Genomic DNA, 25167 nt, shown 5'->3' with positions numbered 1-25167 from the left:
TTTTGACCAAAACTATTCCTCTGTCCTTCTGAACTCCCTCTTTCAGAGGGATTCTCATTATACAATCCAATTGATTCATAAAGGGACCTGGAAGAGCACAGCAGTTCAGGCAGCATCCAAGGAGCAGCGAAATCGACGTTTTGGGCAAAAGCCCTTCATTAGGAATTCCTGCACCACTAATCCAGAATCTGGTTTCCAGCATCTGCAGTCATTGTTTTTACCTCATAAAGGGACCTGTCAATGGCAGCTATTGAATACCTTGTGCATCAATATATCTTGGTGCCTGTATTCCTTTTACCTAAGTCCACATTGATATACTCCTCTAAAACATTCTGTCAGAGCTGTCTCATCCGTAACATTCCCAACTGTCCTTGAACATCCCGGAGACTTTAGGAATGAAAGATTAACATCCTCCCTAATCAGGTCTGACTTTACTCAGCTGTCTAAATTTGACATTAGATTGTTTCACCTAGAAATGCAGCAGGAACTATGTGCAACCAGTAAGCGTCCTCTTGTTTTATGGATTGGTGTCCCTTTTTAAGTTTGGTTTCTTGCATCCCAGTCCAGATGAGTGCAAGACAATATTTTGCCTTTGTTACATACAATCATGTGAATTAGGAACATGAGGTGGTCATTCAATTCTCAAACCTGCTCTGCCTTAACCAATATGATCATGGCCTAACTGATAACTTCAAACTGCCACATTACTACAATAACCTTTGCTTTTCAAGAATCTAATCAGCTCTAACTTGAAATATTCAAGAACTGCTTCCCCCACTTTTTTGAGGAAGAGAATTCAAAAGATTTATGACCCTCTGTCAGAAAATAAAGTTACTCCTCCTCCACCCAGCCTGACTCCACCTTCAGCATTATCTACCAAGCTTTTCCGAGCTACAGTCAGTCTGAAGAAAGGTCACTGGACCCAAAACATTAACTCTGCTTTCTCTCCATAGATGTTGCCATTCCGACTGAGTTTCTCCAGCAATTTCTGTTTTTGTTATTCTCATATCTTTGTGTCATTGGCAAATTTAGCAACTTTATCTTCAGCCCCTTAATCCAAGACATTTATATAAATTGTAAAAAGTTGAGGCCCAGCACTGATCCCTGTGACACACGATTCATTACATTTTGCCATCCAGAAAATGACCCTTCTATGGCCATTCTGGTTTTTGTTAGCCAGCTGATCTTCTATCTATGCCAATATGTTAACCCTCACACCATGGACTTATATTTTCCACAATGACCTTTGTGGCATCCCAATGAAATTTCTTCTGGAATCTAAGTACAATACATCTACTGGTCTCCCTTTATATACAACACATGTTACCTCCTCAAAGAACTCCAAAAGAATTGATTAGACATGATTTCCCATTCACAACACCATGTTGACTCTGCCTGATTACCTTGAAGTTTGCTAATTGTCCTGCTGTAATGTATTTAATAATAGCTTCTAACATTGTGGGCGGCACGGTGGCACTGTGGTTAGCACTGCTGCCTCACAGCGCCTGAGACGCGGGTTCAATTCCCGCCTCAGGCGACTGACTGTGTGGAGTTTGCACGATCTCCCCGTGTCTGTGTGGGTTTCCTCCGGTTTCCTCCCATAGTCCAAAGATGTGCAGGTCAGGTGAATTGGCCATGTTAAAATGCCCGTAGTGTTAGGTAAGGGGTAAATGTAGGGGTATGGGTGGGTTGCGCTTCGGCGGGTCCGTGTGGACTTGTTGGGCTGAAGGGCCTGCTTTCACACTGTAATGTAATGTAATCTAATCTAATCTAATCTTTTCTGTGATGGACATTTGTAATTTATGTTTTCTGTCTTCCTCCATTTTTGAATAAAGGAGTTACATTCACTATTTTCTAATCAAATAGAACCTTATCCCAAATCTACGGAATTTTGGAAAATTAAAAGCAACATGACGACAACTTGCTCACTAGTCATTTTTTTAAAGACTGTAGGTTAAAGTCCATCAAGACCCGTGGACTTGTCAGACCCTGATTCCAATTATTTGATCAGTATCATTTCCCTCATGACCATAATTGTCCTGAGTTCTTCCCACTGTTCCATTTCTGATTTGCAGCCATTTCTGAATATTACTTGTATTCTCTTCAGTGAAGACAGATGCAAAATACCTGCTCAATCTCCATATTTTCTATTAATAATTCTTCTAACTACTTACTATGGGACCAATGCTTACTTTGTTAACTGTATTATAATTTGAATATCTCTAGAAGCTCATACTGGCTTTTTTATTATATTTGTGACAAGCATTCTCTTGTGCTATAGGTCTTCCCTTTATCAATTTGTTTTGTTATTCTTTGCTTTTTTAATATATTCTGTTCAATTGTTCATATGGTATCTAATTTTAACAATCTGGATGATTAACTTAATTGCTACAAGTTAAGTTAATGCTTTTAGAAAAATCATTGAAGAATTTAAATTTTTTTAATATTAATTTGTTTATTTTGTTATAATAATTGTTTGGCTTACGTCCATACTTATACGGAATCCTGGAAGTGTTAATATTTACAAGCAGGTCCCAGAATGCACTAATATTTATGAGGGTGTTGCTGGAGTGTGTTAGTGGATTTTTAGGCATATTCATTTCGAAAGATCTCAGAAATCACATTTCCTTTTCTCATCCTTCTATCTGCTGTATTGATACAAGTGACTGATGTGTTATGTTCCTGCCACCTCTCCCTTTGTTCCATTTTAGCATCCCATCTGGAATTCTGTCCTGTTTGCCTGTTGTTTTTTGAACTGAAGACGAAGCCTATCTGTATTTTATATTTATGCTGAATTATGTAGTGATAAGTGTCGAAACAAAAGCCATATGATTTTCATGCTAAACACAACACAACAAAAATATGACGTGGAGGAGCCGGTGTTGAACTGGGGTGGACAAAGTTTAAAAATCACACAACACCAGGTTATAGTCCAACAGATTTATTTGGAAGCACTAGCTTTAGGCAGCTACCTGATGAAGCAGCAGCACTCTGAAAGCTAGTGCTTCCAAATAAACCTGTTGGACTATAATCTGGTGTTGTGTGGTTTTTAACAACAAAAATAGTGATCATTATTTTTGCTGTGATTCCACCAGCAATCTACATCATTCCCCCATCACCACTCCTCAACCTCACTCACTTAAAATAAAGACGGTTCCCTGAGCAGACTGTCAAACTCACTTGGGAGAATGCCATTTTGAACAAGTGGCTAGATGTTGGACATTGGTGAGAAGGGCACCACTGTCAGATCTTTTATGTATGCCCAGACTCTGTCACTGTACTGAGGCAGCTACAATGACGAAGGGACTGTTGCACGTATGTGTCTTTGCAAAGAAGCCTGGGAGAATGATGCAGTGATTTATCTTGTGGTTCATCTTGAACAGTTCTGTGACACAGGACTCTGTGCTCTGTCCTCTGGGATGCACATTGAGACAAACATCAATTGTGTCTGGAGGTCCATCAATTCAGTGAAAGACACTCTTTGGTCTGCTTGAAACTGTGTTGTAAACTGGCACATTTCGAGGTCCTGAACTACGTGCTGACGGATGCACTAAAACCTGGGGCAGCTGCTGTCTTGATGCAGTGGGGAATGTAAATAATTTCTGGTCATATTTAATAAATAATCCTATTTTGCATTTGGATGGAGATAACCTAGGAGTGCAATGCTCAAATGGAAATATGATATTTTTATTGTATTTTTTGTAATGTTCTATTTGAACTGTTTTACAATTTACACATATATAATTTGTGAATAGAATATATTTTTGCTGAATGTATAGACCAGTGTTTTTTAAAATGACTTCTATTAATAAATATTCCCAAATTCTTTACAGCTGTTGAAGTCCTACTGAAATATAATTTCTCACTTCCTTCTCACGCTGACGCTGTTGGGTGTGAATTGTGGTAAATTTATCAGGGTGATTATACAAAATTCAGTACTTGCTTCCATGCATGTGCAGCTGTGGCCAGTGATGTCAGTAGATTGCAGGAGAACATGCACTGATGATGTCATCACAGTCTCTGTGCACTGACATTATCATCAGTGTGTGTAGAGGGATGGGGTTGGGGAGGCTGGGAGGCCCTCTCCATTATTGCCTTGCACCCCCTGCCCCCTTATTCACACATTTACATGTTCAGCCAATTCCTTTTGTCACTTCTGTAATGCTGAGTTGTGATGGAGCGCATACAATAAACACACCTTTAAGTTATATTGCAGGGTACGGACACTGAGACTGTAACCCCCTGATTCTCTACCTGGACAGCATTCTTCTTGTATACATCTTGAATTAAACTCCACTAGGGAGGACCATACATCTCACAGTGTGGGAGTCACAGATTATCCAAAATTGGCAGTTGAGAATTTGTATGAATTTAAGGTTGGTTTATAATAACCCTTTACTGACTCTGGAGGACAAAAGGATGGATGGCACAGTATGTGTTATCTCCAACATCTGGCAGCAAATCTCTGCTCAGTTGCTGAGGGAAGTTCTTCCCCTGATCTTTCTCCCATTTGAAGAAGACAACTACTTGATGAGGACAGCCCCTGTCTTCATGAATATACTTTCATTTAGGTCCTCTCTTTTTACCCTGTGTTAATTACCTGTTTGAATTGCTCTAGCTGAAGACTGCAGGACTCTAAGCCTCGGTGTCATCCTGCCCGTCCGTTACTTTAGTTCAAGTTCACCTTTAACTTTAACTCATACTAAAAATCTTTCAATAACCTTTGCCAGACCATGTAAAAGACACTGTTCTATTAACATGAAAGCCTGATCTAGCACACCTTGACATTTCCAGCATCTGTTAATATTTTTCTCAAGAGAGGAAGAAGGAGAAGAGAATCTACTTTTCTGCCAGTGACTTCTTGCTTGCCTGCTAACACCATAAGAAAATCCTAGAGTCTGCAAAGTGCTATTTTTTGCAAGGCCCAATGCAGTGCTCAACTGAACACAAGCCAGGCACAAATGTGTGTGAGCAGATTCAAAGCTCCAAAATAAGACTAGGGAAATATATGAGCTGCTTTTCCTCTAATGGATTGGAACTAAAATATAGTACTGGCCAGTTTTCCCATCTCCTAGTATAAGGCTTTGGGATCTACTAGCATGTAGCTATCATACGGTTGTCCAGCACAAACTTACAATCAAACCAAGGATGGGCATTGTGATGATCCCATTGTATCAAGAGGATGAATTGGGGAAAAAAATACAAAATCATAAAACCAAATGAAACTCAGCCACATCAATCTTTCCATTAGAGCAGGACTACAATACAGTCTTTTACTGTGCACTTCTTTTCCTGATGTTTAAACCTCCTGCGACTGTAGTGAGCTTCTCAATGTTTGACACACACACATTAATTTAAAGTATAGTGTTTTATGTAGAAATAGGTCTCCCCGCCCAACAGGTATTTTCTCCAAATAAACCTCCTCCCTTGACACCCTGTCAGCACTGACCTCTTTTTTTTTCTTCTTTATGTATTTTTCCAGCTTCTCCTCTGTTATAGTAGTCCTAATCTATGCCAGGGCAGATCCTCTAATCATTTCTCCATACCTCACAGTCTTGTGCTTTCTGCCTCAATTACTGTTAGGACTCTCCCATGATTAGTTTTGATGAACCAAATAATTATGGAAAATAAATGATTTTCCCATTGCCTGCCTCATGTTTACTTGAAGGGATTAAATGTCCTCTTCCTGAAAGCATTTTGGAATATTCTGGGATGGATAAGATTTTATATACATTTCAGAATTTCTCTTTTGAAAGGCTATCAAGTACCTTCCGCACTCTTTAATCAGAAAGTCCATTGCTTTCTTGGCCAAGGCTCTGTCTCCTGCCAAGATCTCTTACCTGGTGTCTTAAGTGAATCATTCACTGATGTGGAGCTTAATGGGCTGTTTATGAGCTGGATAGTAATGAATGAGATCAATGCATGCTAATATCATAAGAAGGGAAAAGAGGAAACCAGACTTGATGGGACAACAATTGAGGTCCATTATTTGTGACCTTGCCCTCATTTCCCTTGGAGACCTTGTCCATTTTTGTTGGTGGATTGGAAGGTTGTTGTTAACCCTCTGAGTGACTGTGTTTTCTTTTTTTCCACTGTCCACAGTCGCATTTTCATTCTTTTGTTTGGTGTTTACAGGCTTCTGAGAATCCAATCAACATTTATGTTTTGCTTTCATAAATAACTGTTATATGTAGTCAGGTGGAATCGATGACTGAGTAGATCATCCATTTCTATATCTTACTCAGTTCTGGGCAAGTGATAAACTTGTCTGATGGGCCACCTGTCTCTTACTTCCAGTTCTATAACACCTCTCATTTGCTTGTCATGATGATAACTCAATCTGATCTATTTCTTGGTAAATACCTACCACCTTGTGTTACCAGTTTGCAGTTAAGTACAGGAATCTTGATCCTTACCCATCCTTTTATTAGTCTGCAGTCCGTGAAGCAAGTTATATTGTTCCCATCACTGTACGGGGCTAAGTAGAACTAGGCATTTTGAGATGATTAGCAGATTTCTATTGTGACCACCGACCCTTCCACCGACACCCTCCTTCGACTGACCGAACTGGTCCTCACCCTGAACAACTTTTCTTTCCAATCCTCCCACTTTCTCCAAACAAAAGGAGTAGCCATGGGCACCCGCATGGGCCCCAGCTATGCCTGCCTCTTCGTAGGTTTTGTGGAACAATCCATCTTCCGCAACTACACTGGCCCCACCCCCCATCTTTTCCTTCGCTACATTGATGACTGTATCGGCGCTACCTCGTGCTCCCACGAGGAGGTTGAACAGTTCATCCACTACACTAACACCTTCCACCCCAACCTCAAATTCACCTGGACATTCTCGGACTCCTCCCTCCCCTTCCTAGACCTCTCTGTTTCTATCTCAGGCGACCGAATCAACACGGACATCTACTACAAACCAACCGACTCCCACAGCTACCTGGACTACACATCCTCCCATCCTGCCCCCTGTAAAAACGCCATCCCATTCTCCCAATTCCTTCGTTTCCGCCGCATCTGCTCCCAGGAGGACCAGTTCAAAATACGTACAACACAGATGGCCTCCTTCTTCAAGGACCACAATTTCCTCCCCGACGTGGTCGACGGTGCCCTCCACCGCATCTCCTCCACTTCCCGCTCCTCCGCCCTTGAGCCCCGCCCCTCCAACCGCCACCAGGACAGAACCCCACTGGTCCTCACCTACCACCCCACCAATCTCCATGTACAGCGCATCATCCGCCGTCACTTCCGCCACCTCCAAACAGACCCCAGCACCAAGGATATATTTCCCTCCCCTCCCCTATCAGCTTTCCGTAGAGACCACTCCCTCCGCGACTCCCTTGTCAGATCCACACCCCCCACCGACCCAACCTCCACTCCCAGCACCTTCCCTTGCAACCGCAGGAGGTGCAACACTTGCGCCCACACCTCCCCCCTCACTTCTCTCCAAGGCCCCAAAGGAAACTTCCATATCCGCCACAGATTCACCTGCACCTCCACCCACATCATCTACTGCATCCGCTGCAGCCGGTGTGGCCTCCTCTATATTGGGGAAACAGGCCGCCTACTTGCGGAGCGATTCAGAGAGCACCTCTGGGCCACCCGGACGAACCAACCCAACCAAACTGTAGCACAGCATTTCAACTCCCCCTCCCACTTCACCGAGGATATGCAGGTCATTGGACTCATCCACCGCCAAACCACAACAACCCGACGGTCGGAGGAGGAGCGTCTTATCTTCCGACTGGGAACCCTCCAACCGCAGGGGATGAACTTGGACTTCACCAGTTTCTTCACCCCCCCTCCCCCCACCTTGTCTCAGCCGGATCCCTCCAGCCCGGCACCGCCTTCCTGACCTGCAGTCGTCTTCTTGACCTCTCCGCCTCCATCCTACTCCGACCTATCACCCTCACCTTGACCTCTTTCCACCTATCACATTTCCAACGCCCCTCCTCCAAGTCCCTCCTCCCTACCTTTTATCTTCTCCTGCTGAACACTCTCTGCTCATTCCTGAAGAAGGGCCTGTGCCCGAAACGTCGAATCTCCTGTTCCCTGGATGCTGCCTGACCTGCTGTGCTGTTCCAGCAATAAAGTTTCAACTTTGATCTCCAGCATCTGCAGACCTCACTTTCTCCTCGAAGATTTCTATTGTGTACAAGGTGTAGAGATACTCGATGAGAATTTTGATTTGCACTTCACTGGGGAAAATATAGTTTGATAGGGGTTAATAATCCATTCATCGACATCAAAAGTATCCCAGGACATTGTGGGAAATTAGGGAGGAAGCTGCAGGGTCCCTAGCAGAAATATTTGTATCATCAATAAACACAGGTGAGGTACCAGAGGACTGGGAGTCATTAATGTTGTGCTATTATTTAAGAAAGGTTGTGAAGAGAAGACTGGAAACTACAGACCTGTGAGTTTGTCATTGATGGGGTTAAGTTGTTGGAGGTGATTCTGAAGGATAGGATTTACATGCATTTGAAGAGGCAAGGATTAATTAGGGTTAGTCAGCATAGTTTTGTGCAAGGAAAATTTGATTTGAGTTTTTTAATGAAGTAACCAAAACGACTGATGAGGGCAGATTGGTAGATGTTGTTTACTTGGAGTTTAGTAACGCCTTTGACAAAGTTCCACATGATAGACTAATTAATAAAGTTAGATCACATGGCATTCAGGGTGAGCTTGCCAATTGGATACAAAATTTGCTTTATAGTAGGAGACTGAGGGTAGTGGGGGAGAGTTCTTTTTGGATTGGAGGCTTGTGATCAGTGTAGTTACACAGGGATTAGTGCTGGGTCGACTTTTGTTTGTCATTTATATAAATGATTTGGACGAGAATATAGGAAGCATGCTAAGTTTGCAGATGACATCAAAATTGGTGGTATAATGGGCAGTGAAGGTTATTTAAGGTTATAAAGAGATCTTGATCAATTAGGTCAATGGGCTGAGTAGTGGCAGATGAAGTTTAATTTGGATAAATATGAGGTATTACATTTTGGTAATACAAACAAGGACATAACTTATACAATAGATGGGACGGCCCTGGGTAGTGTTGTAGAACAGAGAGACCTAGGGGTTCAGGTATATAATTCTTTGAAATTTGCATCATAGGTAGAGAGATTGGTTGGTTAAGAAGGTGTTTAGCATGCTTGCCTTCATTGCCTAGACTTCTGAGTATATCAGTTGAGATGTCATGTTGGGGTTGTACAGTACTTTGGAGAGGCCTCTTTTAGAGTACTGCGTGCATTTCTGGTTGCCCTGTTATAGAAAGGATATTATTAAATTGGAGAAGGTTCAGAAAAGATTTACCAGGAAATTGCCAGGAATTGAGGGCTTGAGATAGAAAAATAAACTGGAAAGACTAGGACTTTTTTCACTGGAGTGTAGGAGGTTAAGGGATGATCTTATTGAGGTTTATAGATTAATAAGAGCCACAGATGAGGTGCACGATGAGGGTCTTTTTTCATAGGGTGGTGTAGTTCAAAACTAGGGGTCATATTTTTCAGGTGATAGGAGAAAGCTTTAAAAAGGACACAAAGTAACTTTTTTAGAGAGAGTGGATCATTTGTGGAATGGACTGCCAGGGAAAGTGGTGGATGTAGGTACAATTATAATGTTTTAAAGACATTTGGATAGATTCATGAATAGGAAAGGTTTTGGAGGAATATAGGTCAAGAACAGACAGGTGGGACAAAGTTAATTTGGGAACATGTTTGGTGTGGACTAGTTGGAGCAAAGGTTCTGTTTCCATGCAACATGACTGTATGACTTAAGGTGATGCAGTGTGAATGGCTGTGAGGCCTCTAGAATTGGTTCTTTCAGAGCAGGAGTTCAGTGTGTGGGTGATGGTCTGACTTTGATGATCACAGTCACAATTCGAGCTGTTCCTCCTGTTCCATTTGTGGAGCAAGTAGCCACATCTTCCCAGCTTGACGTTAAGCAGTTGAGGGTTGCCCAACGTTTCCATAGATGGTTTAGTGTTGGACTTTACTGCTCAGATCAGTTATCAGATTGTGATTAATGATACTTATCACCCATGAGGTGAGCCATCAAGAAGCAGAGCTGGCGTTAATTTGTAGAGTGCGAAGTGTGTACCAGCAGGTGCTGTGGATTTCAGACAGGTGCGTGGGTTTTACTGTGACAGTAATTTTAGTTCTTAAAGCTGACTATTGGAAAAATACTTATACACTTAAATGTTTTAAATGGGTAACAAAATCCCAACAGAGAATTTCATAATTACCTCTGACTCTGATACCACAACTTCCTGCCTTTAAAAAAAACCACTCTGTTTCCTGCCTTGCTTCCAGTGGTCTTATTCAAACAATAGAGAATTTTTATTTTCCAAAAACAGAATGTGCAACCACAGGCCCCACCCAAATTTAGTTAGCATAGGCCTAAGTAACTGGAAAGTGTTTGTGGAAAAATTAAACTACTAATCTTAGCTGCTGTTCTACAATTAGGGAAGTTGGAGTAGTGTGTGGCACTGTTGAGGAGCACCAAAAGACATTTTCATGCTATTGCCAGCAGCATAATTGGTCAAAAACAAAATGAGTCATGAGATTATTGGTTAAGAGTCCAAAACCGTGGTCAAAGAGGTAGGTGGGTTTTAAGGTAAATTTTAAGGAGATAGAGGTAAAGAGATTTAGGGAGGGTATTTAGGCCCCAAGCATAGCTGCCGATCGTACAGTGTTTAAAAGAGCTGAAGTTCATGAGGACAAAATGGGAGGAGCACAGCAATCTGTAAATTGTTAAGGGTTGGAGGATATTACATAGGGAAGGAGGGATGATGCTTTGGATGGCTTTGAGCATAAGAATAAGATTTTAAAATTAAGGCTTAACCATATCAAAAATCAATGTAGGTCACAGGTAATGGATGAAAATTACACAGTGGGTGTTCTTTCTAACATAATAAGTCCATAATTAGGCCTGACTGTGCTTTGGTCTTTGCACTCCCTGTAATGTGACAGGCTAATTGAATTGGATTTTATGATTGGTCTGATTGCTCACAGCTTGATTGAACTATGCTAATGCTGCTGACTAGAGTCCTATCATTATTATCTTTGTAGCATCTAATGACAGAGATGGATATTATAGGATCTTCATACAGACCCCTTTGCTTTACTTTGTTGCAATTCTGCTCTACTTTACGTGACTTTATTAAAAACTCTTTTCTCTTACCTTCACAAATGCAAAATACTCCAAGTCCTGGGGGTCCGAAATAAAAGTTAGAGAGGCAATGGCTTAGCGGTATTATTGCTGGACCGTTAATCCAGAAACCTAGGTAATGCTCTGGAGACCTAGGTTTGAATCCTGTTAGAATAAGCCTAGCGAGCGACACCCTCATCCTGTGAATGAATTTTTTTAAAAATGCTGGAAATACTCACTAAATCAGACAGTATCTGTGGAGACAAACAGTGGGTGAGTGGGATCCTACATTATAGAGTTGATGCTTGGTTTTGACTGCAAGTGGCCATCATTTGCTCTTGGAATAGGCCAGCTCCTCTAATGCAGTCACATGATTCTCCTCTCATTACATGTGTCTTCGTAAGTAAATCCTTCCCCCTCGCTAGTACCTTTTGGGGTCAAATGTCCTGCTGCCCTTCACTCACTTTCTGCAAACTAGGAGTGTCACACTGGCTTTTGGAATGGGCAATAAACATTCTACACACTTTTCCCCAGTCAGCTAGCCAGCCAATTTCAGTCTCCCTGACTAGTGCACATTACCCTCTAGTCTCACTTATCTTTCATGCCCAATGCAACTTCTTCACTACTCAATCACAATCATGGCATGGCATGGATGAATGCTTCCCAAATAGGATAAAGCAGCAGTTACTCCCTCTATTGTCCAGTGAGTCAAGTACCTAGCTGGCATGCATATATGGGAAAGCATATGTTACCTATTTGCGACAAACATATTAGGACAGGGAACTTAGATGATGAGTGAGATGATTTTTCAGTAAGCATGCACGTTATGCAAATATATGCAAAAGGACCTCTTGACATTTACTGTTGGGAAACTAATCTGCCTTTTAAAGTTCAGAGAACTTGATTGCAAATACTCATTCAGCTGTAAGGATTCTGAATTTTGGCCTCCTGCAAAATTAAGTTTTTCTGCCCACCTCTGTTCCTGCTCTTGGGAGCAGCACAAAGTTCCACATGGGGTTTCTGGTAAATGATCATTATCAAACCAACAATGGGTAGAAATGGAGAACATAGAACAGTACAACACAACCACAAGCTCGTCGGCTGATTTACAAGGATGTTGCCACGGTTGGAGCATTTGAGCCATAGGGAGAGGTTTAATGGGGTGGGGCTATTTTCTCGGAAGCATCGGACGCTGAGGGGTGACCTCACAAAAGTTTATAAAATCATGAGGGGCATGGATGAGCTAAATAGACAGGGTCTTTTCCTTGAGATGGGGGAGTCCAGAACTAGACAGCATAGGTTTAAGGTGAGAGGGAAAAGATTTAAAAGGCTCCTAAGAGGCAACGTTTTCACGCAGAGGGTCGTGCGTGTATGGAATGAACTGCCAGAGGAAATGGTAGAGACTGGTACAACTACAACATTTAAAAGGCATCTGGATAGGTATATGAATAGGAAGGGTTTAGAGGGCTATGGGCCAAGTGCAGGCAAATGGGACTAGATTAATTTAGGATATCTGATCGGCATGGATGGGTTGAACCGAAGGGTCTGTTTCTGTGCTTACCTCTCTTTGACCCTATGTCTTCACTGACCATGATACCATTCTAAACTAATCCCATCTGCCTACATATCGACCATATCCCTTGATTCCCTGCCTGTTCATGTGTCTATCTAAATGTCCCTTAAAAATTGCTATCATATCTGCTTCTTCCACCTCCCCTGGGAGTGTTTTAGGCACCTATCGCCCTTTTTATAAAAAAAACAACTTGCCTCACGCATCTCCTTTAAACTTTATCCCTCTCACCTTAAACCTATGCCCCCTATTATTTGACATTTCCACCCTGGGGAAAAGATACTGACTATCCACACTATCCATGCCTCTCATAATTTTATATACATCTATTAGGTTGCCCCTCCACCTCTAACACTCTAGTGAAAACAATCCAAGTTTATCCAACCGCTCCTTATAGCTAATACAGTATACCCCAACCCAAGCAACATACTAATAAACATTTTTTTTGCACCCTCTCCAAAACCTCCACATACTTCCTATAATGTGGTGACCAGAATAGCAAATGACACACCAAATGTGGACTAACTAAAGCTTTATATTGCTGCAACCTGACTTGTCAACTTTTATATTCATTGTTCCAACTTATGACGGTAAGCATACCACATGCGTTTTTGACCACCTTATACACTTGTTGCCACTTTGCGGGAGATATAGACGTGTACCCCAACATCTCTCTGTATGTCAATGCTCCTAAGTTCTAGCCGTTTACAGTATTCTTTCCTCTTGCATTTCACTTTCCAAAATACGTTACCTCATGTTTGTCTGGATTAAACTCCAGCTGCCTTTTCTCTGCCCATCTTCTCAGCTGAGCTATATCTTGCTGTGTTCTTTGATAACCTTCCTCATTATCCACAACTCCATCAACTTTTGTGTTGCCTGCAAACTTACTAATCAGAACACCTACATTTTCATCCAAATCATTTATATATATATATATTATAAACACAGAGGTCCCAGCATTGATCCTTGTGGACATCACTGATTATAGACCACCAGTCAGACCACCTCGAGAACTACCCTCTGTCTTCTATGCCCAATCCAATTTTGTATTCAACTTAACAACTCACTGTTGATCCTGTGTGACCTAATATTCTAGACCAGCTTACCAGCCTGTCAAATAATTTAGTAAAGTCCACGTAGACAACATCCACTACCCTACTTTCATCAATCATCCTCGTCACTTCTTCAAAAACCTCAATCAAATTTAGTGAGACAAGACATAGTTGAGTCTGAGAGTAGGCTCCTGAATCTAAAAGGAAGAAACTGTGATGGTATGAGTTAGCAAAAAAGATTGGGGGAATGTTATTCAAAGGGATGGTGGTGGAAAGGGAATGGCAAATATTCAAAGAGCGCATGGGTGAACTGGGATAATTGTTCAGAAAATTGATCAAACTGTGACTTACAAGGAAAATTAGAGATAGTATTAGATCCAACAAAGAGGTATAAAAATTGGCATGAAGTTAGATCCAACAAAGAGCCTTACAACTTGGCATGAGAAAATAACAGACCTGAGGAGTCCAGATAGTTTAGAATTCAGCAAAAGAAGACATAGGTTTTGGTAAAGAAAGGGAAAATAGAGTTTTGAGAGTAAGATGGCAATGAACATATAGATTGATAGTACACTATAGCTATGTGAAGAGGAGAGTATTGATGAACACAAATGTAGGTCTCTTACAGTCAAAAACAGGGAAATTTATAATAGGAAAACAAAGAAATGGCTGACCAACTAAATACATTCTTTGATTCTGTGTTCACAAAGGAGGTCACAAATGACAAACAAGAAATGTTGAGGAGTACAGGAATTAATGAGAAGGAGAAACTGAAGGAAATCAGCATTAGCAGGGAAATGGTGTTAGGAAATTGATGGGATCGAGTGAATCCAATGAATCCTCAGGGCCTGATAACTATATCCCAGAGTACTTAAGGAAGTCAGTCTAGAAATATTGGATGCATTGATTGTCAATTTCCAAGATTCTCCAGACTTTGGAACAGTTTCAACAGATTGGAGGGGCTTGCTAATCTAACCCCTCTACCCCTCTATTTAAGAAGGGAGGCAAGGAGAAAACTAGGAATTGCAGACCATTTAATCTGATGCATATTGGGGAAATTTTAAGGGTCTATTATAAAAAGATTAATAACTCAGCATTTGGAAACCAGTGACAGGATCAGACAGAATCTTCACTGACTTACAAAAGGAATACATGCTTGACAAATCTTCTGTAATTCTTCAAGGATGTAAGAGTTGATGAAAGGAATCCAGTGCTGGCTTATTTGGACTTTCAAAAGGCTTTAGACAAAGTCCCACTTAAAGATCAGTGTGTAAAATTAAAGCACGCAGGATTGGGGGTAGTGTATCGAGATGGATAGGAAATTGGTTGGAAGACAGGAAACTTAAGGGTAGAAATAAAATTTTCTGAATGGCAGGCAGTGAATAGTGGGATACAGCAAGGATCAGTGCTGGATCCCCAGCTATTCAGAATATTTATTAATGATTTTGATGAGGGAACTAAATGTAATATCTCCAAATTTGTAGATTACACAAAGGTGGGTGGGAGGGTAAGCTGCGATGAGGATGTTTGTGTGATTTGGACAAGCTGAATGTGAGGCCAAATGCATGAAGGATGCAGTAGAATGTGGACAAATATGAGGGTATCCACTTTGGTAGCAAATACAGGAAGGCAGATTATTACCTGAATAGCTATCAAACTGAAATGTTAATTATGCCTCTGTCACCACTGATGTTGCCTGACTCCTGGTTAATTCAGCATTTACTGTGTTTATTTTCCTCTGCTCTGTCAGCCTTTCTTCTGTCGAGTTCATTTGTTTTCTTGCCTTGGACTTTGAGGGTCTGGATTCTGCACAAAACCGAGGGAGTGCAACACTGTGCAATCTTTGGGTGTGATTTTAAACATGGGTGGTCTTAAAAGATTACATAGCACTATTTTGAAGATGAGCAACACAATTCTCCCAGGTGACCTGGCCAATATACATCCCTCAACTAATACCTCTCAAAACAGATGGATGTGGTTGTCTAAACAGTCCTGATTGTTGGATCTTGCTGTGTCAAATTGCCTGCTATTTTTACCTTATTAGAAAATGTACTTATTTTTAAAGGTGTTTAATTGGCAGTAAAATGTTTTGGGATGTGTTGAGGTCCTACATTGTCTCTAAAAAATCTCTATAATCTACAGGTGATGGTTCTTTGCTCATGAACAGCTATACTTAGTAGGAGAATGGGATGGGATGTTGTTGAGAAAGACATTTGTGGGTTTGTTAGTAGTCTGTGACATGGGTGAAAGGAAGCTGCAAAGATAATTAAACAATATTTATCTAATGTTTTCTCCAATACAAAGCACTGCCCAATACAGTAAAAGATTACTCATTTAATAGGAGGATAAAGTAAGTAACTTTGAGAAAATCGATGGGAGAAAGCTGGGGTATGTTTTGTTTGATCCACTTGCAGATACTGGACCTGCAGTCTCCACTCTCACCAAGGTTCAGTGGGTAATATATTAACCTGGACCACTGATCATTTCTTTCTAGCACAGAATGACACAAAAGATTCACTGCATTCTAGGTGTGCTTTCTATCTATTCTGAAATATTGCAGGATCGATGTTAAAATTCATCAGGAAGTTCAGTTCCTGCTGTGAGGAAGAGCTGGATACTATTTTAAACACAAGCTTTTTGAAGTTATTTTCTTCATGCTTGTAATAGGACTGAATGTTTCAGCACTGACTGACTGTGTCAGGAATTGGACCATTCTGCTTGCCGTTTGATGATCTGTTCCAGTGCTGCTTAACTAAGGAATAGAATCAGTATTCAGTAACCATTTGCTTTTGTCCAGGTGGAATCTGCATGGACTGCAATGTGCCAGTAACTGATGGATGAATTCTCTCGATTTCTGCAAATACCCAGTGTGTTAACAATTCTCTTTCGTCTTTTTCTTCCAGACTAAAGGCGTTAGCATCCACAGGCGGGAAGAGTGTCCAGGCAGCTTGTGATTGGTTGGTATGAGATTAATATCTACAAATGCAGCTGGTTGTTTTTTTCTTGCAGCTTTAACTTGTACTGTGATATGATAGTACCTTTCTGTAATTTATTAATTTCTAGAGTCAAATGATGGTACTTGCACTCTTATTGCAAACCTAGATTTAAGGTGAATTGAACATTATGGAAGTGGACTCCCTTCTTGTTCACTTGGGTTCCCCTGACCAAAAACTCCGCATGAACTCCAACTAAAGGTTCTCCGGAAAAGGGGAAAGGTATAATCCTATATCACCACTCAATAATGAACAAATGGTATCACCACATTTAGGGAATTAGATTGCGTGGCTATGGAAAAACTATTTCCAATGGCGAGGGAACCTAGAACTGGGTGACAAGATCTTAAACTTGGAGCCAGGTCAACAGAAAAGTCAGAAAGCACTTTTTCCACACATGGGCAGTGGCAGAAATCTGGAATTCCCTTTTTTCCAAAAAAGGGGGATATTGGGGCACGATTAGAGTCATGAAGGGTAATCTACTCTACAGTTGTAAGAAAACACCAAGAATTCCTGGTAACTAGACATGTCTCTTTATAGATTTTAATGTTAAATGTAGAATGATATAGCACAAAAGGTGGCCAGTTATCTATACACAACCACTGGAACAAATACTTTCATTGGATGTGAAACCAATACTCTTCTATCTGGAGCTTTCTATAGTGAGGCCTGAACCTAAATCTTTCTGACCTATTTTCCTTGGGCACTGTGTTTTGGAAACACTCACTAAAGCTCTCTGAAGGGTTTCAGGGCCAAGTATATAAAAGGCACACTTACATACACATTGTTATGAGATAGCAGTTACTCTAACTGGATACAAGCCACAGATAAAAATAGACCCAGCATTACACCCATGTTTTACTTTCTACTGAAGATGGGTCTGAGTACATTGTCTAGAGGCAGCATTGCTCAGGTCTTTGGAGGTTGTGGACAATAGACCTGTAAAAACTAAGAAATGTCTTTAGGCAACACGGTGGCTCAGTGTTTAGCACTTGGGTGACTGTCTGTCTGTGTGGAGTTTGCACGTCCTCCCTGTGTCTGCTTGGGTTTCCTCTCACAGTCCAAAGGTGTGCAGGTCAGGTGAATTGGCTATGCTAAATTGCCCATAGTGTTAGGTGCATTAATCAGAGGGAAATGGGTCTGGGTAGGTTACTCTTCGGAGTGTCGGTGTGGGCCTATTGGGCTGAAGGGCCTGTTTCCACACTGTAGGGAATCTAATCTAATCTAAAATTGAATGAGGTGTGTTAAATTTTGCCCTTAACTGAAACTATATTAGAAATATGAGCTGCACCAAAAAAAAGAGGCTAATTAGCATGGAAGAAGATGGCAAAAAAATTCAAAAATCTAAATTGAGGGAAGGAGAGAAGAAACAAATCATTTCTGGTGCTATTGCATAATACATTTCTAGGTATAACCCTTGCTAATACCACTATCGATTTGAGGCAATGTAGCAGCACTAACCAGGCCAACCCAAGCTACTGAGTGTTTCCTGCTTTGCCGACTTCAGTTTTGTGCTCAGGGGATCCCTTAACTGTCTACAATTACTGCATCTCTACTCACAGGATGTGGCTAGTGTGGTTAGCCCTGTGTGTGTTCTCTCTAAGGTGGCAGGTGCTGTGTAAAAGAAAATGCAGAGTAGAACATTTTTGCCAAGAAAGGCTTTTTAAAAAAAGAAAACTTTCATCTGTTCTGTGTGTGCTGAATCGCTTTGTCGTCTGGCTATTACAGTGCTTTACGTTAATGACTTAGTGTAAAATCTACTTAAGTAATGTGTTCTTAGATTCTACAAGTAGACACTTTCACCTTCAGCCTTTATTAATTAGACTTTCTGTCAAAAGCTCACACAAAAATCCCGATCAAAATCCTGCAAATAAATCAATGAATTAAACCTGAGACTGTGTGAGACCACTACCTCAATCATGTCTTTTTTTGGGGAAAAATAAAATTGTCAATGTTATTGTATTGATCTTAAAGCAGACAGTAACTTTGGGAGATGAATGTTCAAAGTGATGTGACTTTCCTAAGTTATTCCTTTATCACCAACAATTTCCTGCTCTTCTGTCAAAAGCTTTTATTTCTCTTCATTCTTTCATGTGATGTGCTCTTCTTAACCAGACCAGCATTTGTTACTCATTCCTCATTGCCCTGGAGAAGATGTTAGTAAGTTGCTTTCTTGAACCACTGTAGTCCTTGAGTTTTAGGGACATCCAGATTGCTGTTAGGAAGGGAATGCTAGGACTTTGACACAATGACATTAGCACTGCGCCCACCATCTTTTTCTGTTATGGATTATTCTTCAGTTCTGATTCTGTGGGAGGTGGCAACTTTTCACCTCTTGTCAACCTTTTGGATAAATGGTGGCAGCTTAGGAAAAGATTATTTAGATTTTTTAATTTTTTTGCCATGGTAGAACAGGTGCAGCAGGCAGTGAGGAGAGCTAATGGCATGCTGTCCTTCATAGCGAGAGGATTTGAGTGTCAGAGTAAGGATGCTTTGCCGCAGTTATATAGGGCCTTGGTGAAGCCACACCTTGAGTATTATGTGAAATTTTGGGCTCCTAGTCTGAGGAAGAACATTCTTGCTATTGAGGGAGTCCAGCGAAAGTTCACCAGACTGATTTCCAGGATGGTAGGACTGACATATGAGGAAAGGTTGCATTGACTGGGCTTGTATTCGCTGGAATTTAGAAGAATGAGGGGGGATCTAATAGAAACATATAAAATCCGCATGGGACTGGACAGACGAGATGCAGGATGGATATTTCTAATGTTGGGGAAGTCCAGAACAAAGTGTCACAGTCTAAGAATAAGGGGTAAACCATTCAGGACTAAGATGAGGAAGAATTTCTTCACTCAGAAAGTTGTGAACCTGTGGAATTCCTTCCCACAAAAAGCTGTTGGGGTCACTTCATTAGATATATTCAAGAGGGAGCTAGACGTGGCCCTTGCAGCTAAAGGGATCAAGGGTTACGGGGAGAGGGTGGGAATGCGATACTGAGATTGCATAATCAACGTGATCATATTGAATAGTGGTGGAGGCTCAAAGGGCTGAATGGCCCACTCCTGCACCTATTTTCTATGTTTCTATAAATCCAGAGTGTCAGCATGTTCTTTGAATATGAACAGAACTTTATCATAGCCAATCCCAAATTTGGATTTCTGCATTTACATATTCTTGAGACCCCAGAGATGCTTTAAGGTCCCTAGTCTACGGGGCTGAAATGAAACATGGCACGCGTGTGCGCACACACACACACCTGCAACCCCTTCTCCCCACTCCCTTCTCCAGTTATTCAGCACAGATATGGGTGGACAAGGAGAGTGGGTAGGGTGACTAGTCTCTCCCAACACCTCAGATGAATACCCTCGACTTTACAGTTTTGTCTATTCAAAAGTTTTCATAAGGTGACCATGAGCTATGTTCTCTTCAAAGAGAACAGCAGACTTAAGTTTGCTACCAAATGACCATGACAAAGGTATTAATCAAATGCTTTCTACATGGTTTTCTTCCCTAAAATAAACCAGTTTGAGTTTTATACTTGGCAATCCAACATTTTTAGATGTTTCTTATGTGCAAGCTCAGATTAATTAATTTCAGTTTTTTAATTTCCCATGACCACCCTGCTGGTGAATCCATTGAACAATGGAATTGGTCAAGAGCGACCAGCAATGGTTGGATTATTGGATCCAAGAAACATAGAAGGATAATTTAACAAGGTGATTGTTTAAGTCCTTGCTCAACGAGGTGAGGTGATCTTTCACTTATTGTAATGACCAATAATTTAAAGTTGAAAATTTCAATTCATTATGGAAATGCATATTTAAATCTTATAGTATCTAGTTAGGCATCAGCAGACTATGAAAATCTGCTAAATTGTCAACACACACAACTGACTCACCGATGCCCTTCAGGGAAGTGGACTGAATATTCCAAACACAATTTGCTTGACTCCATGTGACTCCCGTTCCACACTATGGTCAGAATCTTTCATTCAACAGTCCACATTTGTCGGCAGATTGGAAGTATGTGTCACTTCCAGGAGACAAGTTAGCTTTTCTTGCATGATTAGGGGGTTCTCAGATCATTACATGTGCACCCATGAGAGCACAGTCAATCTTGTGGTGAGCGTATCAGGAAATCAATGCCCCACAGTTACCATACAGAATTGGAGATCCTAGCATCACATTTAAAGGACAGCAGGACAGGTATAAACTGCCTATAAGCCAGGAACATCGCTCGGATTCTCAGAGTGGATACCTGCAGCTAAACAATCTGACCTTTCTACCCTTCCCAGGTCAGCTGGTCTTCCTTGTCCAGACAAATTTGTACCTTTTACCTATCAGTTATGACATGGTATTGATGAATGCTCTCCAAAGGAGACAAAGCAGTGGCTACTAACCCTAATGTCCACCAATAGAATGCTGTATGGTTCTTCTAAGCAATTGGCAATTGGAAAGTATGCATTGCAGAGAACTTAATTGGGAAAATAATTTAATTCTGGTGAGCTGGCCTTTTAACGAGCAAGCAAGGTATGCAAAAGAGCTTCCTAATTCCTGTTGTTGGGAAGTTTGACCTGCTTTTATAAAGTTCTGAGAACTTACTTGCAACCTTCTTCACTGTGCCATGACAAAACATAGTTTTGGACATTTTACACAATTAAAACCTCCAGCTTGCCTTGCTTCCCACTGTATATTCTTGATTTTTAATAACCATCATTGCAACTTGGAATACTGCCTACAGTCCAACATAGAACTAGAGAGAGACCTGCAGCTCCATTCAACCTATTTTACCATTCTTTTAAATCATGGCTATAAGACGAGAGGACGTAGGAAGAAAAGTAGGCCATTTGGCCCATTGAGTTTGCTTCGCTAACCAACAAAATCAAGGTTGATCTGATAATCCTCAACTCCACTTTCCTGCCTTTCCCCCATTACCTCTGATTTGTTCACAGATAAAAGAAAGTCTGTCCATCTTGGCCTTGAATAAACAAAATGGTCTAGCATCTACAGTCCATTGCAGTAAAGAATTCCACAGATTGAATACCCTCAATAGAAGAAATTTCTCCTCATCTCTGCCTTAAGTGGGTGACCCCTTATTCTGAGAATGTGCCCTCTGCCCTCTGGTCGTAGACTCTCCAACAATATGTGATAACCTTTTTGCATCCACCCTGCCAAGCCTCCTGAGAATCCTGTATGTTTCAATAAGGTCTCCTCTCATTTTTCTGAAGTCCAGTGAATACGATCCCAAGCTCCTCAACTTCTCCTCTGATGTCAATATATCTTTCCTTAGATAAAAAGACCAAAACTGTTTGCAGTATTCCAGGTGTGGTCTGCATCGTGCCTTGATAGTTTTAACGTGTCTTCCGTACCCTTTACATTCCATTCTCTTTGAAATAAAGCCCAATAATGCCAATTGCCTTCCCTATTACCTGCTGAAACTGAATGCTTTTTTTTGCAATTCATACATGACAGCCCCAAACCCCTCTGTGCTGCAGCTATCTGCAGTCTTTCCCCATTTAACTAATATTCTGCTCTTCTAATTTTCTTCTAAAGCCGATAACGTCACATTTTCCTACATTATATTTCATGTCAATTTTTTGCCCACATATTTAAACTTCTAAATCCATCTTTTGACTCTTTTTTGTATCATCTTTGCTCATCAAGTAGGCTGTTTTGTCCTGGCTGGTGTCAAGCTTATTGAGTGCTGTTGATGTCCACCCATCCAGGCAAGTGGGGAATATTCCATCACACTGATGTCTTGTGCATTGTAGATTTTGTTTTGGGAGGGGGGTCAGGAGGTGAGTTATTGTTGCAGTCTTCCGAGCTTCTGACCTGCTTTTGTAGCCACTGTATTTATATGGCGAGTCCAGTTGAGTTTCTTGTCAATGGTAACCCTAAGGACGTTGATAGTAGGGGATTAAGTGATGGTAACACCATTGAATGTCAAGGAGCGGTAGTTAGATTTTCTCTTATGGGCTATTACCTGTCATTTGTGTGGTGCGAATGTTACTTTCCACTTTTCAGCCCAAGCCTAGATATTGTCTAGATCTTGTTGCCTTTGACTGTGGACTGCTTCAGTATCTGATGAGTCATGTATGGCACTGAACATTGTACAATCATCAGCAAATATCCCCACTTCTGACCTTATGATGAAAGAAATGGCATTGATGAAGCAGCTGAAGATGGTTAGGCCTGGGACACCTAGCCTGAGGAACTCCTGAAGTGGTGTCCTGGAGCTGGGATGATTAACTACCAACAACTGCAACCATCTTCCTATGTGCCAGGTATGACTCCAACCACTGGAGTGTTTCCCTCTAATACCCATTGATTCCAGTTTTGCTAGAGCCCTTTGATGTCACATTGTCAAATGCGGCCTTGATGTCAAAGGCTGTCACTCTTGCCTTATCCCTGGAATTCAGCTCTTTTGTCGATGTTTAACTAAACTGCAATCAGGTCAGGAGCTGTGTGGTTCTGTAGGAACCCAAACTGGAATTAGAATTAGATTTTGATTTTATCATCACTTTGCTCAAGTATAAGAATATATGAGGAGAAAGTGAGGTCTGCAGATGCTGGAGATCAGAGCTGAAAATGTGTTGCTGGAACAGCGCAGCAGGTCAGACAGCATACAGGGAACAGGAGAATCGACGTTTCGGGCTTAAGCCCTTCTTCAGGAATGAGGAAAGTGTGTCCAGCAGGCTAAGATAAAAGGTAGGGAGGAGGGACTTGGGGGAGGGGCGTCGGAAATGTGATAGGTGGAAAGAGGTCAAGGTGAGGGTGATAGGTCAGACTGGGGTGGGGGCGGAGAGGTCAGGAAGAAGATTGCAGGTTAGGAAGGCGGTGCTGAGTTCGATGGATTTGACTGAGACAAGGTGGGGGGAGGGGAAATGAGGAAACTGGTGAAATCTGAGTTCATCCCTTGTGGTTGGAGGGTTCCTAGGCGGAAGATGAGGCGCTCTTCCTCCAACTGTCGTGTTGTTGTAGTCTGGCGATGGAGAAGTCCAAAGACCTGCATATCCTTGGTGGAGTGGGAGGGGGAGTTGAAGTGTTGAGCCACAGGGTGGTTGGGTTGGTTGGTCCGGGTGTCCCAGAGGTGCTCTCTGAAATGCTCCGCAAGTAGGCGGCCTGTCTCCCCAATATAGAGGAGGCCACATCGGGTGCAGAGGATGCAATAGATGATGTGTGAGGAGGTGCAGGTGAATTTGTGGCGGATATGGAAGTTTCCTTTGGGGCCTTGGATGGAGGTGAGGGGGGAGGTGTGGGCGCAAGTCTTGCACCTCATGCGGTTGCAGGGGAAGGTGCCGGGAGTGGAGGTTGGGTTTTTGGGGGGTGTGGATCTGACGAGGGAGTCAAGGAGGGAGTGGTCTTTACGGAATGCTGATAGGGGAAGGGAGGGAAATATATCCTTGGGTGGTGGCGTCTGTTTGGAGGTGGCGGAAATGACGGCGGATGATACGCTGTATATGGAGATTGGTGGGGTGGTAGGTGAGGACCAGTGGGGTTCGGGTTCTGTCCTGGTGGCGGTTGGAGGGGCGGGGCTCAAGGGCGGAGGAGCGGGAAGTGGAAGAGATGTGGTGGAGGGCATCGTCGACTACGTCGGGGGGGAAATTGCGGTCCTCGAAAAAGGAGGCCATCTGGGTTGTACGTTTTTGGAACTGGTCCTCCTGGGAGCAGATGCGGCGGAGACGAAGGAATTGGGAGAATGGGTTTGGCGTTTTTACAGGGGGCAGGGTGGGAGAAGGTGTAGTCCAGGTAGCTGTGGGAGTCGGTCGGTTTGTAGTAGATGTCCGTGTTGATTCGGTCGCCTGAGATAGAAATAGAAAGGTCGAGGAAGGGGAGGGAGGAATCTGAGACTGTCCAGGTGAATTTGAGGTCGGGGTGGAAGGTGTTGGTGAAGTGGATGAACTGTTCAACCTCCTCGTGGGAGCACGAGGCGGCGCCGATACAGTCATCGATGAAGCGGAGGAAAAGGTGGGGGGCGGGGCCAGTGTAGTTGCGGAAGATGGACTGTTCCACATATCCTACGAAGAGGCAGGCATAGCTGGGGCCCATGCGGGTGCCCATGGCTACTCCTTTGGTTTGGAGGAAGTGGGAGGATTGAAAAGAGAAGTTGTTCAGGGTGAGGACCAGTTCAGTCAGTCGAAGGAGGGTGTCAGTGGAAGGGTACTGGTCGGTACGGCGTGAAAGGAAGAAGCGGAGGGCTTTGAGTCCTTCGTGATGGGGGATGGAGGTGTACAGGGACTGGATGTCCATGGTGAAGATCAGGCGTTGGGGACCGGGGAAGCGAAAATCATGGAGGTGGAGGGCGTGGGTGGTGTCCCGAATGTAGGTGGGGAGTTCTTGGACTAAGGGGGACAGGACCGTGTCGAGGTATGCAGAGATGAGTTCGGTGGGGCAGGAGCAGGC

The 25167-nt window shown here is 42.3% G+C and overlaps 1 protein-coding gene across 1 annotated transcript in view; it reads left to right on the top strand.

Annotated features, from left to right (window-relative positions):
* LOC122540579 (ubiquitin-associated and SH3 domain-containing protein B-like) overlaps positions 1-25167 on the top strand; it is a 146004-nt gene that overhangs the window by 85320 nt on the left and 35517 nt on the right. The window contains exon 2 of the mRNA XM_043676456.2: positions 16676-16729. Within this exon, the coding sequence (XP_043532391.1) occupies positions 16676-16729 (54 nt within the window). The remainder of the gene's footprint in view (positions 1-16675; positions 16730-25167) is intronic.

The sequence above is a fragment of the Chiloscyllium plagiosum genome, unplaced genomic scaffold, assembly GCF_037043375.1.
Source record: "Chiloscyllium plagiosum isolate Xiang-an unplaced genomic scaffold, Cpla_swu_hap1 HiC_scaffold_29, whole genome shotgun sequence".
Classification (NCBI taxonomy): Eukaryota; Metazoa; Chordata; class Chondrichthyes; order Orectolobiformes; family Hemiscylliidae; genus Chiloscyllium; species Chiloscyllium plagiosum.
This window is presented reverse-complemented; position numbering and strand designations above follow the sequence as displayed.